This window comes from Ammodytes marinus (assembly GCF_949987685.1).
Source record: "Ammodytes marinus genome assembly, chromosome: 7".
NCBI classification, from domain to species: Eukaryota; Metazoa; Chordata; class Actinopteri; order Uranoscopiformes; family Ammodytidae; genus Ammodytes; species Ammodytes marinus.
Window position 1 is genome coordinate 25,671,523 of NC_137211.1, and position 19,105 is coordinate 25,690,627.

The following is a 19,105-nucleotide window of genomic DNA, read 5'->3' on the forward strand; positions in this document are numbered from 1 at the left end:
GCGGCATCTAAATACCAGGTTAGGAGGTCATTTAACAGCATGCAGAGGACATGGGTTAGGACATCGTGTGGAGAGGGTTTACACTGGCAGCTCAAATCTGAATTTACATCCATACGGTTAAGCAATAAGAATAGGAACAGGTCAGACCAAATCATTTTTAGGGCTGTGTAGATAATTTATGCTTTTTTAGGATACCATGCTTTTGGACATGATGGAGAAATCCGATTTTTCTTCTTCCCATAAACAGATCAGAATCAATTTGAATTAACATTTTGACTGCTGGGCCAAACGGGTCAATCTTTTAAGTCTATTGCATGTTGCTACATCAGATTTGAGTGTGTTGTGTAAATCCATTTTCCACTGTGAAGAGAAACTAAAGCAGCATGTTTGAGATGAGGTTGGGAGTGTTAGTCAGCCAAACTAATGGTTAGGCACTTGGACCAAACACAAAACAAATGACAACGGAACATAAAAGAAACTGAAGTAAAAGCTTTTTTTTTTAAACAAAGGACTGATGATAAATGAAAGAGACAGAGTGACAAAGAGTGGAAAGGATGTGGAAGGTGTTTCTGGTATTGTACCTTCTCTTGGGCAGTGTTCAGTCCATTCTGGTCGTCGCAGGGAGAGGACTGAGCCGACGCCCCTTCCACCTGATGGTCCCTCCCACCTAGAGGGGGTTTACCCAGGACGTCTACCCGCTCCAGGAAGGCCTGCAGCTGGCTGTGTAGGGCCTGGAGCCTGCTGGTCAGAGCACCAACCAGAGGCCGGTCCCCAAGGTCAGACAGCTCGCAAATCTGGGCCAAGAGAAAAGTAACAACAAGACATGTTTTCACACCATCAGTCATTATTGGCTGTGTGAGGGGAAGGGCTCGGGCTGATGAATGACAAGATGTGGGGTCAAACCTGTGAGAGGCTGAAGTGCATAGAAAGAAAGGAAAAATAGGAAACATTTGTCACTGATGTTGAGGATATTCTTGTTCGAGCCTCTTAAATGTAAGGATGTGCCGCTTTTCTCAATTTAGTATCCGATCTTGTAAATTGAATATACTTGTTTGGTAGAGTCGGTATCATCATCTGTTATGGTATATCATGATGTATCAAGATGTGATATCATTGCCCTTTTTCACTATTTAATTGAACGTCGATGATGCTGTTGTTCAAATGGTGTTTTTATTGTAATGTTTTAAAGTCCAACAGATTCCCTGAAAAAAGGACTGAAAAATGGCAGCATTGGCAAATACCAAAGTCCTAGGCTACATGGAATTCTTTAAAAGCTGACTCTTTGAAACCTCATAGGATAAATAGGACAGTGTTGTATATTGTGTAAGAATAATGCACCAAAAAGAGAGGGACATGATGTACCTGGCTGTGAGGCTGGGGCTTCTCCAGGTCACATGTCTCAGCTGCCTGGTTGCTGCTGCAGACCTTGTGATAGATGGATGGGGAGGAGGAGAGGCAGTTGGACTCGGGGGAGGTCAGGAGCTGTATCGCTGTGGAAACCAAGCGAGCCTGGTCCCTCATGGCCAGCAAGGCATCATGGTCCTTCTGCCCCAGGCGACCGGGGAGCGAGGCCCTTGCGTCAGCGTTGTCCTCCATCTTCTTTTTCCGTTCCCTGATCTCCAGGGCGTCGTTCTCACCCCCTACTGGCTCTCTGCGGTGGGGCGGGCTGACGGAAACAAAACAAGCGAGAGAGAGAGAGAGAGAGAGAGCATTTTTTAAAAGGGACTTCTCAACCATGTTGGACCGAAATTTGCCAACTTGCTCTTCTTAAAATGTTAAAGCTCAACAGTAAAATTATCATCGCTGTCCAGCAAAATAACCTCAGACAGTGACCCATACATCGGACAGTTACATCCATCCTATCAGTAAGTCCACACAACTCTGAGACCATCTGAAGATCAAATTGTTTTGGAAAGACAAATAGATATAGGCACAGGGGGTCTGGTATACCTTATGTAGGCTTTATTTTATTTTCTTGCAACCTTTGTAATCTTCTTTATTGTTTTTATTTTTATCTATGTCTCGCTGCAAAACCAAACAACCCTCTGGGGACAGATAAAGTGGAAGGTTGTAGCTGAAGCTGACATCATTGGTCATCATAGGATGACAGTATGAAGCTACTAAACGGACGTAGTGGTGAGGATAATTTGTCAACATCTGCCAAAGAATTGACTTTTTTAAACTATTATTTTGGTGTTTTCACCTCTTATTGTATAGTTGTAAGCATAGAGTTGAGATGGGGAGAGAGGGAGAAAACAAGCATTTCAACAGCCTAGGCCGGAGCCGAACCCGGGTCTTCTTTGACAAGGACTTAGGGCGCACTCACACTAGGCAAGTTTGCCTGTTCCGTGCTGCAGGAAGATCCCCCCTCCCCTCCCCACTCCCCCACTGGCCCGTGGTCACACTGCTCGCAAAGGCCGCGGCCCGGGCACGATTGCGCCATCATACATAGGTCATCATGTACCTCTTGCCGCCATTGTTTACAAGCCAGCCAGTGTCATCTCATTAGCATCTGTACTTTGGCCACGGCACACCTCTCCCAAGTGTGCCGTGGCCAAGGGGCTGTTCCGTGCTGAAATACGGATGGCGTGGTCACACTAGCCAAACGTTCTAGACTTTAGTATGCAAATGAGCTCAGGCACGGGGCCGCGGCCCTAGTGTGAGTGGCCCCTTAGCCTTAATGGTAAGCCCTCTACTGGTTAGCTACCGCCGGGGAACTTGTTTGCATTGTCACTGTGTACGTAATCATGCTGTTAGCATTTAGCTCAAAGCATCTAGGGCTTAACAATTAACCCGTTTCAAAATTGCTATTTAAAGAAATGTGACTAGCAATACACAAAGGTTTCCATTATACATTGTACAGTGACCAGGGTTTGAACGGTCCTGTTTTTACAAGGTTCCTACTGTCCTTGTGTGAGAGTCATGCATTGCACACCAATCAGAAGTGGCCCAAGGCGACTGCATGTACGCCTAGCAACAACAAGCACCCGAAACGCAACATAAACATTACATTCATGTTGCGCCGAAATGTCCTGAAGCTACGTTGGACAATTAAGAGAGTATTTGGGGTTTATGAAGACAGATGTGCAACAGAAGGATGCATTGTGTAAGGCCTGTCGTGGAACAGCCGTCACATCACGAGGCAACACCACAAGCCTTTATTAGGATTTGAAGAAGCCCCACCGGCAGATATATGACACGTGTACATAGAAAAGTGCAGTAAAAGAAGTGATGCTCTAGCCCAGTCGAAGAAACAAGCTACTATTTCAGAGTTGTTGGTCACAGTTAATTTGCATAAAAAGGGCTCAAGGCCCTGTGAGGTAACTAATGCCGTGATGCTCTTACTTGCTGAAGAAGACAGTTTCTATTCATTAACACAGTGAAATAGAGAATATTGAACTGAAGCTTGACTTTTGAAAATAATCACGACTAGATATCATTTCCCCAATAGTTTATGCTTGATTTTCTCCTCATCTGTTTAAGCTTGATGAGACTGTGGACTGGCTACATGAGGGACAGTAGGAATACTATAGGGCTACACTTAAGAATCGCAATTTCACCCATAAATATTGATAGGCAGGGACACAGAAAAACTCGAAAATACTATTGCCTACCTGTTGGGCAGGCACTCAGCTGAGTCTCCTGCCTCTGCGTCCGTGTCCAGAGCCAGTCGTAGTGAGGAAGAGGAGGGTGAGGAGGATGAAGGAGCGTGGTAGGAGGCCAGGTCACAGCGTTGGAGGTTGGACAGAAGCACTCGGTTCTCGTACTGCAGCTTCTTCACCTTGCCGCTCAGCTCTCCGATCTGAAGCCTGGCCAATCGGATCTCCTCCTCGTCTGCAGGGGCGTCCGTACTGATAAGCACCGCCCCTTCCTGTATGACAGAGTGCACGGGGCTGCTGTTGTCGTTGTTGAGCAGGCCGCAGTCCGCCAGCGACGTCAGTGAATTGGCCGTGGAGGTGGGCGTAGGCGGGAGGTCGGACTTGTAGCGGTTGATCTCGTTCATCAGGAGCTTGTTCTGCTCCTCCAGCTCCATCAGGGACCTCCTCAGCAGCTCCGCCTCCTCCTCCACAAACTGCAGGTGTCTCTGGAGCTCCATCACGTTCTCAGAGGAGGCCCCTCCTCCCAGCACCATGGACCCTCCTCCTCCCCCCAGGCCAGGACCCAGCCCGAAACCTCCACCACCGCCAAGTTCATGAGGTCCATCTAGAAGGGGGAAGGGACAAAAGAATCAATATAAGGTCAAGCAGTAGAGAAAGCAAGAGGGGAAGAAATTCAACTGTAAGTTGAAGAAATAAGCTAAGCTAAGCCCTTGTTTTTTTCAGTTTCCAGAAAGGTGGAGGTAGAGTTCTTCTAAAAAATCGCAACATGCCCTGGTCATTAATTAAAAAAAAAACAAGCCAATTTAACATCCCTTTTTGCTGTATAAGAATTTCAATTAGCTAATGCTACCTGACAGATTGTTTCCGAGGAGCTGATGTCTGTGAGAAATTAATTACAGGACTGTAGGATTGGCTGATTGGCCGTTGAGATGAGGTCAGAGACTTTACCTTGCTTCATGTCATCCATCTCAGCTCTCAGCCCCCTGTTCTCCACCTCCAGCTCCACGATGCGTCGACTCAGCAGGTTGGCCTCCTCCTCCACCAGCTTCAGATGGACCCTGATCTCTGCCTCACGGGTATGGGGCGAGTCAGCAACCTGGGGGGTAGGGGCGTGAGTAGAGGAGAACCATTTACTCACATACCTCTGACCTATTCATTGTAACCTTTTATTTATACAGGTAAATCCCATTGAGACCGGAGACTCTTTTTCAAGCGAGACCTGTTCCCATTCCCACGTCACCACCATTCACACACACTTTCATACACCGATAGCAGGCTAACTATCGGAAGCAATTTAGGAATCAGTGTCTTGCTCAGGGACACTTCGACATGTGGTGCGGGGTGACGGGGGATCGAACCACCGACTCTATAGTTGAGTGCAGTCGACCACCCTACCCACTTAGCCACAGCCACCCAGATTCATACACACTGTTGATCTTTAAAACTGTTTCCACGTGAATCATCATTAATTTTTATTTATCTTTGGATAGGCCAAACCATATAACATTGTCATTAGTAAGAATATGTTCAACTATACAAATCCTGAATATTCTAAAGCTCATCATTGAAACCAGAGACTGAAACAACGAATAATCCTATACTGTGTCCTTACTACTTACCACTACTGCTGTGTTTATTTGTGTCACAGGTGTTGCCTTCTTCACTTTCTTTTTTCTATTGCGTTATTGAGAGGAGCCCGAGGCCTATGAATTTCATTGCCAATGACTGCTGCTATAGTTGTTGTGCATATGAAAAAAGAAACGTCTTGAATAGGAACGCTGACTCCATCCTGTGTTGTGGTGTTTAGTTTTCAGCATTACTTACTGAAGTTATTTTCATTTAATGAGGTTCATTGAGTGTGTTGGCTGTTTCTAAAACAATACAATTGCAACTCTGTAAAGTTTCTGTAGGCATTTAGTTTTTTTATATGGGTACAATGGGCAGGGATACATTATAAACCGCCATAAAAGAATAGCGGCCTGGTTTTTTAGCCTGAGAAATGGATGGAAACTCAGGGTTTAAAACACACTTCGGAGGGCTGGATCACAGCTCTGAAAAACTAACCCAAAACCTAATCCTTCTAGTGATTGAATCTTCATAGAGTCTTACCAACTTGGCCAGACCTCTGTTTCATGGCCTTGTTCACTAACCACCAATTTGTCTGGACTAATTTGTATCATTTATCAATATCTATCGAAGACAAAGTACAAATCTGACAAGCGTCTTGCTGATGTATGGAATGGTTTGGTAACACTTTACATTAAGGGTACATCAATTAACTGTTACTTAATGCTTAGTTCATGCTTAGTAAGCATCAAGTTAGCAATAACTAACCATTAATCAGTGCTTAGTTAATGTTAAATATGCATTAGATAAGCATTAACTAACTGTTATGCTTAGTTAAAGCTGCAGTAAGCATTAGTTAACAAAGCATAGTTAATGCTTAACCAATAATTAACCAACCATTAATAACTAAGCATTAAGCAAGTTACTTATGCTTAATGAGCATTACCTAACCGTTAATAGCATTTAGTAAGCATTAACTTACAGTAAATTAGTGTACCCCTATTGTAAAGTGTTACCAATGGTTTTAAATGAGAATATCCATCCATCTATCCATCCATCCATCCATCCATCCATCCATCCATCCATCCATCCATCCATCCATCCATCCATCCATCCAATGATCTTTGGGTCCATCTCATGCTGCCCTCACCTCCTCCACAGTGAGCGATGCGTTGACGTCTCCATAAAGAGATCTGAACTTGGCCAGCTCCTCCTTCATGGAGTCGCTGTCCTTCACCAGCTTGGTCAGCTTCTTACACATGAGAGCCGACTCCTCTTTGGCAAAGTGGAGCTGACACTTCAGGTCTGAGCTGTCCTCCTGTAGAGACAAGGGCCAGAGAGAGGAGAGAGAGCTATGAGGTGACATTGATACAGTACATGTTTCACAGTGTACCACACAGAAGCTGACGGGCATCTGTTATCAATGTGCACATCCATTTTAAGGCCAACAACTAGTGATTAAATAAAACAGTTCATTGAAAAACGACTTTAATATTTGATTTTTGCATGTTGGTAATTCATGAAGATATTAAAGGCCAATCATTGTAGTTTGGATTCTGTCAATTTTATTGTGTAAGTAATGAACCCTCTTGGGCTGTTTTTCCCCGACTTTTGGTGGATGGTTCACTTATTCACTTAAACATAATATAAAGATTAACCAAGGATGAAAGAATGCATTAGCCTGAACTGTTTGAGTGAAGAGAAAAGAGAGAGAAACTTGAGGTACACAGAGACAAGAATGATGCTGATGTTGTGTGTTTTGGCAATGGTAATGTTTTTTTTTATGAATAATACAAACCATATTTAAATATGGTGTAAATCAGATGCATTTGATAGTGCATGTTAAAATGAACAAAATAAATAAAACAAATGATTGAACAATATCCATAAAGATGGAAAAATATTAAAGAGCGAGACATTGTGATATAAAGACGCACACGACTCTTCCTTTAATTTGGACGGAGAGTAGCGTCAAATCTGACCATTCACTCCATGGTTAAAACAAGAGACACACAAAGAAAGGAGGGCAGTTCTATCAGTCCACATTGGGTTAAGGGTAGAGATGGACAGATACAGAAACACACACAGAAAGTAAAAGCTTTAGACCTATGGATAAATGCATGGGAACTGTACAGACAAACATTCAAACGGCTACTGTATGCAGGGCACGCACTAAGACTATGAGATCTCATCATGTACGGAGTCACTCAACATGGAATCTACACCATAACATCCATTTAGTCTGACCTTTAGACAGCATGAGAGGTCCAGGGTGAAATACATGATGTTTTTTTAAAATGTAAGCATGTTCTATAAATTGGATTATTTTTCATACAGCATAGTCCATGATTGGCCATCGTCCCTTTGCAATTCTAAGATGCATTAAACTGAGTGCTTTGTGCCAGCTGAACACAAGCCATAATAGTGCTGCAGCTCAACTGGGATGTACAGGCACTTTGTTGGATCTAAAAACTCGCCCCTGAACTTACAAGATAATGACAAAGAGCTATTTGACTAACTTGCAGCTTTCAGCTATAGCCAATGGAGAGGAAAGAGTCATGCTGTGTCTGTTTTTCCTTGTGAGGCCTTAACTAATACAGCACACAGCGGAAACAGAGAAACTGTAGAAAAAAACGCAAACATTAGTGGTTTTGCCCCAGACGTCGTCTAGAATCTGAAAATGCATATTTAATCACTCACTCGCATACAACACACGGAGCTGTCACACTAACAGTGGTTTACATATGACTGAGCAAGCACATTACTACTACACCATGTGCAGTAGAGGAAGTTGTATCATAGGTACTGTGGTACTTTACACCGACAATAATCAAGATTTGGCCTTAGGCTATAGCAAAACTGTCATTTGAGCATAACAGCTATTGTGGCCACCGGAAAAAAGTTATGGGATAATGGTAAAAACTGATGTAGTTCTACAGTAGCACAAACATATAAGAATCATCAAGTCAGCAAAGTGACTCCGTTATGTAAAATCAATCTTTAGTTAGCTAACATTAGCAACCAGCCCATGAAGGCTTTAGCAAAAAAGAAAAGAAAGTTAAACTGAGACAGAGGAACACATATACTGTCTGAATCACAAATCTATTGACAGCTCTGTTGCTCTTGTGAGTATTTTAGTATCTTTTACATCCCATTTACTGTTAAGTTCGGTCAAACTGCTCTCTTCAGCAGCAGCAGGCGGCCTATTCCTGCAAAATAATACCCTGGCAGATAGTACAATTGACGCTACTAGTGCCAAACACCAAAAAGCAGACTAACTTGTGAACACAGTGGAGCATTTACAAATATAGATGTTTCACTCTAGGGCAGGGGTGAACGAATGTTGGACTTGTATTTGTCAGGTGTTGCTCCATGTCTGCTGGATGTGCCACAAGGCAACTGTTTGTTTTGCTGAACAACTTTTATAAATAAACTAAATACAGTATGTCTGGGCGTGGTATCATCTTATTGTGCCCTTTTCCTTGCCCCTAGTGGCTAAAAAACAGCTGACTTAGTTTTAAATACGACAGCGATGCAATCCTGCCTCTCTTTCAGGAATTGTACACACAAGAAACAAAACCTATACATTCAACTACAGTATCATAGCATAGTTAGATTATTGTTGTTGTGGACACATGATATTCATTTATTTTTATATCTCTCTCTCTCTCTCTCTCTCTCATCCCAAAACTCCCTTTTATCTAGCGCTGACCTGAGATGACCCAGCGCAGCCATTCCTCAGGAGCAGCACTGTGGCTGTGTTTGCTTTACGCCCTGTGGAGCATTTCCAAACCACATGAAGTGAGGCGAGAGGCAGCGAATTTACAGCCATTTATGGTATGTGGCTTGGAGAGGAAGACTGGGCCGTGTAGCCCAGCAGCCAGAGAGAGAGAGAGAGAGAGAGAGAGAGAGATAGAGATAGAGATAGAGACAGAGAGAGAGAGAGATAGAGAGAGAGACAGACAGAGAGAGAGAGAGAGACAGACAGACATACAGAGAGAGAGAGAGAGAGAGAGAATACACCTTCTGTTTTGACATGTCATAGTTTTTTTTTAAATATTTATCTCTATGCAAATGTTGTTCCGCGAAACCTGAGCTCGTACACGTCGAAAGCCCTGTTGTGGCATTTTCACAGACGGGGAAAAAAGTTATCTCTGAAAGCGTTAGAATTGGAAACATATAGAAAAGCAGGGAGACTTTGGCAGAATCAAAGTAAAATAAAATAAATTTCCCCTTTCGAAGAAGAGAGGCCGAATGAAGAGGAGGCAGAGTTTTAGAGTGTGATGTTGAGGCCTGTATCGGTAATCCAAACAGGATCAAACACATTGGATATGTAGGGGGATTAAGTACAAACACCTGCAGGACAAGATGGATGGCAAGGAGAGGGACACGGATGAGAGAGAGAGAGACATGATGACATCAGGAAACTGTTGATCCGTCTGCTTCAAACAGCCCACGGCTTGTTTGGACAGATAGAGTGTGATCCTCACAGGAAATAGGTCATGAGGGAGGGAAACAAACGCACACACACACACACACACACACACACACACACACACACACACATGTAAACACACACACACACACACGTAAACACACACACACACACACACGCACACAACCACAAGTTGTGATGCGGCAACACACGGACTCAAAGGATCAAACGTTTATGATTGCCGACATGCCAGTTGTTGTTGGTGGCCTTAACCTTAATATTTCTAGTCTGAATTTAGGATGAATGATCAGAGGTTTCAGTTTGGATTACTTACAATTAAAGTGAAGACTAACTTTCTGCTCTGAAGCGTCACTTGCAAAGGCAGAAGGTGTGCTACTGAGTATATGTCAATCATGTTCACATGTTGAAGCCGGCTCCATTTAAATTACTGTCCAAACTGACCAAAACGGCAACTCATATTGTCATTTTATATATATAATTTTCTATATATTTCCGTGTGGCGATGTAGCCGTCCTTGCAGGAATTGATTGGTGCAATCATACATTTTTTTATCTTATCTTATCTTTATTAATGACTCTTCTTCTTAGCATTTGTAACCAGTGCTCCTCCTTTCGCCTGACTCAATGTTGAATCCTGGGAGAGGAAATAACAGTGTGGTGCTGAAGTCTCATGTCACCTACAATGCAAGAAATTACACTTCTGGAGGGATGACAGCTGCTGTGGGCGATGCTGGCACAGCAATACAAAGAAGATAGTATAATGGTGTGATTCATTAGCCACATTTTTTCAAATCTATATGCGTATTTATGTCTGTAGATTCAATGCATCCCAGACAGTGCACGCAATTTTTATCCAATTTATTGTACAATATCTTCCTCTCTTTCAAACTCACTCATCTCTCCCCTGCCTTCCTCATTCTACCTGTCCGCCCAAACTGCACTTTGTTTTCCCTTATTGATTTCTCTGACCATCTGGGGTGAAACTTAATTATACTATCTATGGGTGAAACACACCAGTGTATGTGTGTGTGTGTGTGTGTGTGTGTGTGTGACTTACCTGTTGACTAAGCTTCTTGTCAGGTTTGTTGTTGGGTCGTGCTGCTCTTTTCTTCTGGGAGTTCTGAAACAGAAAAACACACAGAGCGTGTCATTGGAAAGACGTGACAGCACATTGAGACAGAGAATTAGCCATTTGGCCCAGACATGTGAAGCTATTCCTTTGAGGATTATTAGATTTCAAACTGTTCTAGTATGCGTATCATATGACACAGTTCCTCTGTCTATCTTGATGAGCCTCAGATGCCAATGCTGATGTTGATAGTCATTCCCATATAGTGATTATGATCAACACTACAGCTGTGAGGTGAAGGTACACACACACACACACACACACACACACACACACACACACACACACACACACACACACACACACACACACACACACACACACACACACACACACACACACACACACACACACACACACACACACACACACACACACACACACACACACACACACACACACACACACACACACACACACACACACACACACACAGTGAGTTAGGAAAGAAGCTGCGCAGTGCAATGAGTTTAGCTCATCTGGATCTGTCCGTTTCCATGGAAACAAGCTACTCTCTCTGCAATGAACCACCAACAACAAAAGAAAGAAACAGAGGGATGGAAGGAGGAAGAAGGTGAGATATAAAAAGGACAGATACTGATAATTAAATAATACTTCCTGCAAGATTATTGTTTTTAAATGTCAATTCCCCACGTTTGAGGTGAAATGTCAAAGTGCTGTTGTAGGCCTAACCTTCCAGCACTGACGAACTGTCTACATGCTCTCAAGTCCACGTGGAGTTGCATTGCAGCACCCACATGGAGGGGATGTGCTTTTTTCTCCCTCTCTCCCCTAATTCAATCCTTTCTTCTTTTATTTCCATCTCTCTCCTAACCCTCCCTCTCTCTCCCTCCCTCCCCCTCTCTTTCCTCCTAACCTGCTGTGCCATCAGTTTATCCGGGTGCAAACTGTCTGTTAATGGCCTGGGAACCAACAGATCAATAAGCCTGTCCCATGATGGAACCATTGATCCAGTCTGGAGGCTGAACCCATGTCCACTGCTACTGGATCAGGCTTTTAGCTGAGCAGGGTTCAGTGGGCTTCCATGGGAATAATATGGATGGAATGAATCTATAGACTCTCAATATAATTCAGCTTCATTTGCATGACTGGTTCCTAAACTACCACCAGGAGGATAAGTCGATTTGCCACAACACAAACTTTTTTCCCTGTAACAAAAAGTAAAGACTTCCTTTTTGAATTTGCATTTTATTTGCATATTTTCTGAATTCAGGTAATTCAATCACAATGAACTTGGATGGAAACTACTGTCATGGCTCACTGAGAAACCTGAGCCAGTAGTAAAGTTATTTTAACATATTATTTGCCTTTACTCTGCAAAATAGGCCCGTTCAGTTTTTTTTGCTTAGTTCAGAGCTGTCAAAAAGAGATTTCAGTACTGTCACTCAGCTGTCTCAACCTCTGCTGACGTGCCCACAATGTAACATTACGAGCTGTAAAAATACCAAACAGAAGCATAAACTGACTATTACAAACCTGAACGGCATAGACCACAACATGCTGAGTCAGTGTGTCAGACACTGAGCTAACCTAATAATCATCAGCATGACATTTTTTACAAAGTTTCCTCCAATTACAAGTTGTATCAGCAGACAAGCAGCTGCCTGAACTGCCAGTTAAACGGCCAAACTGGCAAACCACCATGGCCTCAGGCTGGGACAGAATAGATCCTTTTAATGGGCTGAAATTTGCATAGCAACGTGCAGGTTAGAGTCAAGCAAGCTGCGGTCTCTTTTCTGTATGACAAACAGAAAAGTGTACTTGAGGCTTTGACAGGCAGTTAGTGCAACCCCAACCAGCACAACCCTTCATTTGATGATACAGAGAGTAAAACCACAGGAACTATGTCATGCAATAAAAAGGGCAGCTTAAAGGAGAAGTAAGTGACATTTTTTTCGTTTATATATGTGTTAAATCACTCTGTATTTATACATCAATCACCTAAACAGTATGCGCAGTTCATAACTGAAGAAGGCGGGTCTCTGTGCCCGTGAACGAAGACTCACTGCTCTTCATCGCGGCACTATCTGACGAAGATGGCTGTACGTTCATGTGGGGGTGACATGGGGACGATGGAGGGGACTGCTAACTGCAGTCACTGACAGGAAGTTAGCTAAAAGCACCAACTCACTTACTTATCCTTTAAACTAACACCCTACAGTGGAGGATAGTGCCCTCCATTTGTGGCGCAATATAAAGCACAACATGACTAAACAGAACCTGTCACTTATATAAACCGAGACATTAATACATTTGCTCAAATGAATCACCAATCCCTGCACGCACACACACCCAGGCACAGGCACACACAGGCACAGGCATACGCACACACACACACACACACACACACACACACACAGAGCCTGGTTCTCATGTTTCAGAGCCCGCAGTCTACGGTTACACAGTAGATAAGATAACAGGTTGAGGCCCATGTTATCTGATGACATATTTTGCAGCTTCTAGCCATGTCCTCTGCTTTTCCAGCAGCAGCAAAGGTTTTATTGGGTAACCCTGCTATACATCACAGTGATCACACTGTTTTACTCTACACAGTGTATGGGGCTAGTGGAAGGGGAGATGGATGGGCTTGAAAAGAGTTGCAAAAGTAGGACAAATGCAGAGGTAAAGGATTTTTTTAAAGCCATAAATGCAAGCCAAGCACTCCTTTGCTTGACTGGACTGGTCAAATGAGGGCAACATCTTACAGCACAGAGAGAGAGAGAGAGAGAGAGAGAGAGAGAGAGAGAGAGAGAGAGAGAGAGAGAGAGAGAGAGAGAGAGAGAGAGAGAGAGAGAGAGAAAAGGAAAAGATGGTCAGAGAAAGAATGGAACAGCGATAGCAGCCGAGTGAGAAAAAATGAACAGTGAAAGAGAGAGACAGAGAGAGAGAGATGTTGTCATTCCACAGTCATGGATGAGGAAGCACAGCAGTGTGAGCACTCCTCCTTTCAATCCAATCTGATCTGCGGTCAGCCAGCCGTGGCACTGGGACTACAGAGCAAAGGCGCTAGCAAACCCACTGACAGGCCTGATGAAACACCCAGGGGGGGGAGTTAGGAAAGTATGGAAAAGGAGGAGAGAAGAAAGAAATGTTGACAAGAAGTACAGGGAAATGTGAAAAGCGCAATGACACAAAACTATGTTGAAACTCTGGAAAAGATACGACCTGTCCAAGGCTACTAGAATGTGAGCCCAGGAGCAAATGAGGACAAGATAGACCAACAAGTGTTAAAACCTGGTATAAATAAAAGGGCATATGTTAAAGGTGCAATATGCAGTTTCAGGGGAGGGGGGTTTGTTTATATTTGCAGAGCCTGCAGTTAGTCTACAAAGACATATTTACTCTATGTAAATCTTAGTATTGAACTAATCTATCATCGTAAATCAAAACTAAAATATTCCGGAAGAATGGACTACATTACAAACTATGTAAACAAGTAACTTTTCAGGTATCTTTCTAAGTTCACACAGTGTTCCAGAGGGATAACATTTTCCCCATTGAGAATCGTTTGTTTATTCAGTTTATTCGGTGCATCAACCAAGCAGGCATGAAATCCCTCCAAACAATGGTTTGTTTATATAGTTTATTCACACCTAAGATCATTTTCACTTCTCTGACTCACCCGAAGTTAAATAGTGCACCTTTAACTTTTAGAAAAAAAAAGTTTGCAATGATGTAATCGTCATCCAAAACAGGCAACAATAGACTGACACAAAAACATATTCAAATCTGCTTGGGATGGAGATGTTAGCACCACTGTCTGGTTTGACAGACTGCGGGGGAAGCACCGCAAGTTTATACAGTGCGCTGATACGCTTTGCCAAATGGAAATGATTTTCTAACAGCCCGGTCATGCAGGTTCCAGCCCGTCACACAGGTTAACATGGGAACTGATGAGATTGCTCTCTGAGAATAGGGGAGAGGGCAGCAGCACAAATCACATTTGCTTTTCACTGTACAGAGACACACCTAAACCAAGCAGGCATGAAATCCCCTCCAGAGACACTGCTATGTCCAAATGGATTTTAAGAGTTTATGTAGCCATCTGACCCTGGTGGACTGTCCCTTTTTATTTCTACCTTTTACAAGCTGCTGGCTGGGTTATTTACTTGACTTATTATTTTATGTGTGTTGTCCTTGTCTAGGGGAAGCACTTTGGACACTTGGAACAGGACAAATGGCTGCTGTGGGACTGAAATTTCAGACTGACGTTTTACAATTTACACCCCCCAACACACACACTCACCAAAAGCCTGTTAATGGAATTGGTCGGCACTTTGGGAAAGGCGTTTATTCCCTTTCTTTCCAAGAGTTAGACAAGAGGGTCGATAGCGCTTTTATGTCTGTGCATGGAGTGTGGAGCTGGATCTAGGGAGGTTAGCTTTAGCTTAGCATAAGGACTGGAAGTAAGGGGGATGTTGAAAATGATGAAAAATACTCATAAATTATTTTAAATTAATCATTTGTATGTCACCATCTAATTTTGAGGTGCAATTTTTGTTTAAATTAACAACAAGAATACTCATATTTAGATGTCTGTGACTTTTAAAAGGTGTTGGTTGGCGTATACTTTTTAACTTGGGCCCACACAACAGTATACCGCTATCAGTATAATTATCACGTATAATCACGTATAATTATTTCCAACATGTTTATTCCTTTACTATTTGTCATAGGGCAAACCTCCCATACAGTCAACTGTTTGATACATTCCACATTGGAAAACATACCAAGGTGACATTTTCCCAATGACATTTTCATTTTCATTTTCTGGTTGGAAAGCTTCCAGTAGGTGAACCGAAGAACGCCTCGGTTTTTATAAACTTCTGAATATGCCACCAAGCATTTCAAGGTCTGGTCAAATGGACACACAACACTTTGGGCTACAGATTTAATATGAGAAAGCTAAGAAGAAAATGGCCTCCAAAGTAAATTAAAAGTTGTGTCATATTTCTACAGACCTGTGCCTCATCTTGTTAGTGGCACATAAGAACTAAACTCACACTGCAATGTTACATTTTTCAAGTCACAAGGTTTTTTATATTATTTCTAGAGATGTGGATGCGCAAATAGAAAATAGCATAAAGCAAATCCTTTCCCTGAGATATGAGATCAGATTGCTAGAATACTGTGTGTGTGTGTGTGTGCACATAAAAGAGATTGTGGGTTTGTGGAAAGACAAAGTGATTTATTTGAAGTGCACACTGCAACACACACGCAAGCACGCACCAGCACACACGCACACACACACACACACACTCTAGCAGGCGAGGGAGCAGACTCAGCCTGAAGGAACAGGACACTCCTGTCTCTACATCATCACCGGCGCGCGCACACACACACACACACACACACACACACACACACACACACACACACACACACACACACACACACACACACACACACACACACACACACACACACACACACACACACACACACACACACACACAGGGGAACAATGAGTCCACACAGCGCAACACACAATGGGTTGCATAACCAATGTGTGTGTGTGAGTGTGTGTACCATGAGGATGGATGGAAGCACTGAGCAAGAAAATAATTGATAAGGATAATTATTCCGCTTAAATCCTTACATATTAAAAACAATCCAATTGTGTTCATTTTAGAATAAAAAATGGACGCTTGAAAGTTCTCGCACAGATTCTGACATCATATTTATTCTTAGTCACATTTGATAACAGCTTTTTTTTTAACCGAATTCCAGGGATGCAAAACCCAGCATTAAGCAGTTCTCTCCGGTTGTCTGCTGTCAAAGAAAAGCAGCTCAGAGCAGCGCGGATAAGACCAAAAGCAACACCGTGCGTTTTTTTCCTAAATCCCCTTTCAGTGTGCTGGGCTCATTACTACACACTCCCGCTGTTTCCACACTCCACAGTGTCTCTCACACTTTAACACACTTTTTTTTTGTGCAAACATTCTAACACCCTGCTAGTGCTGAATTAGGAAATAAACAACAGCCCATTCACTGTCAGCACTTTAAACACAGAGCCTCTTTGTTTGCTGAATTGAAGACTCTTTGCCTTCCAGTTGTTCATGAAGTACACACCTGTGGTTTTACATGCCATAGTCCATTTAACTACAAAGCACATTAACCATAGCTGCAAAGAGACATTAGGCCTTATATTCTTTAATGTTAGACACAGCCGTTAGTTATTATGCATATATCCCATTCATTTCAATGACAAATTCATTTTGCGTAGACATTTGTTTTTGAGTTGTGTAATCCATCGCATTGAACATCAGGTCTGCATAAATCTTTGTTAAAGTATCATTATGCTGTGTGCAGAGCGGGCAATATTGTACCGCTGATTAAAACATGATTATGCAGACTTGATGTTCACGGATGACACAACTCCAGAGCCTGCCAATTAATGTTCATAGCAGACATATAGACACTGATGAAAAACAATGGCGGATGGGAAAAAATAATCTAATTATAAAAGAGAAACAACTGCATGAATCTAAAATGGGTCACACAATTGAATCTGATTTTCAAATGCATTGCAAACAGATCAAGTCAGTTAGCAGTCATGGAAAAACACAACTGTATTTTGAGTGGCTCACGCACGGCAAGTTCATTTTCACACGTTTTATAAAATAAGGGAAGGGAAAAAAGAAAAAATTAAGTGAATATATCAGTTGGATATGTACGAGCTTTTTCCAAAAACCACAGAACTGCAACGCCCTACGGCTCATTAACGCACCGCAAAGAGCACTGAGCTCCAACGGTCCCAATGAAGGCCAATGAACTGTCCATTAGAAAAAGTAAACCTGATTCAAAGTGTCTTTTGGCTGCATGATCTCACAACACTGCTTCAGTCAGAAAGTGGGTCAAGGCAAAACACATGAGAGGAACATCTGGAAGACTGGAGCCTTTTTTAGGGACTTGAATTTAGCATTTAGTTGACGTCAGCCTGGGATTGTTTTGCTCATATGTTTAAGGTGCACTAGGCAGTTTCAGAGGAGAGGGATTTGTTAAAATTTGCATAGCTTGCAGTTGAGCTCAGAACACATATTTACTCCACAAATAATTCTTAGTATTGAATAATTCTATCCTCATCAAAACCAAATTATTTTGAGGTGCCTGGAACCAAACGTGAGACTAGAATACTAGAAAACTGTGGGCCCAGCTGCTGTAAACAACAACAGTGGAAACTTTTCAGGTAGATTTCTAACTTCAAACAGTGTTCCAGGGATTCAATTTCACTATGCGGAAAGCTTGTTTATCCAGATATGAGAATATACCTTAGAAAATGTTCACTTCTCTGACACGTGCGTTCACGGTTACTGTATGCCCTCTGTGCTTGTACAAATAGGATGTCTATAACATTGCTGCGGGGAAGGTGTGAGGAAGGACACTATATCTAGAAGGTGATGTGGGAGGAGGTATGGGTTCAACTACAGTTCAGAGGACAGATACAGACAGCACACACACTGTGGAGGAGCAGCTTTGTGAAGTGACTATTATGAATACAACACTTTCTCTCCTGTACCTCTGGTTGTCAGGGTGATAAGGTCACGACCGTGGGCATGACTGAGGGGGAGAGAGAGAGTGAAACAAATGGAATGTGTGTTTTCTTCCCTGTGTGTGTCTCTCCCAGCCAGGGCAGGGAGTGGAACAATGCAAACTGTATCATTGCAGCGGGGCTCACAATGACTCACAAAAGAAAAAGCCCCTTCACGACAGTATTGATTATGTTCAGATTAGGATGATAATGTCTTGCAGTGGCAGCGTTTTCCCCAATGTTGTTACACCTTAGAAAGGCATTTTAAAGCTTCGTATATTTTTTGATCAGTTTCCTGATTCTTCAAATGTTACTATTTAGGACAAGATGGAACATTAAAAAGGTACAGTCAGTGATTCTGGAGAACGCTTGTCAAAATAACTTTTTTGTCAAAATAGTGAATATTTCCTCACGATACAGTGTGTGCGCTGCAAATAATGAATCCAGTGTAACACAGTCTGGCTCTGTATACCAGCATTGTGCTTAGGTACAGTGGGCCCCCATTGTTTACACACACACACACACACACACACACACACACACACACACACACACACACACACACACACACACACACACACACACACACACACACACACACACACACACACACACACACACACACACACACACACACACTTTGTTTACATACCCGTTTATAGAGCCTAGGCTGTATATAAACGCTGGATTTTTTTCCAGCGCGCAGATAGTACGGACAGTATAGCGAGAGATATTCACTGATTTCAACCAAAAGCGAGTTTGACAACAAGCATATATCAGAATGACTGACTCCCCCTTTAATTA

The 19,105-nt window shown here is 42.7% G+C and overlaps 1 protein-coding gene across 1 annotated transcript in view; it reads right to left on the reverse strand.

Moving 5' to 3' along the window:
• mtcl2 (microtubule crosslinking factor 2) overlaps nucleotides 1-19,105 on the reverse strand; it is a 106,688-nt gene that overhangs the window by 28,639 nt on the left and 58,944 nt on the right. The window contains exons 5-10 of the mRNA XM_080030765.1: nucleotides 10,678-10,740; nucleotides 6,316-6,483; nucleotides 4,548-4,695; nucleotides 3,615-4,203; nucleotides 1,363-1,666; nucleotides 582-794 (exon numbers count right to left, since the gene is read on the reverse strand). Of these exons, the coding sequence (XP_079886891.1) occupies nucleotides 582-794; nucleotides 1,363-1,666; nucleotides 3,615-4,203; nucleotides 4,548-4,695; nucleotides 6,316-6,483; nucleotides 10,678-10,740 (1,485 nt within the window). The remainder of the gene's footprint in view (nucleotides 1-581; nucleotides 795-1,362; nucleotides 1,667-3,614; nucleotides 4,204-4,547; nucleotides 4,696-6,315; nucleotides 6,484-10,677; nucleotides 10,741-19,105) is intronic.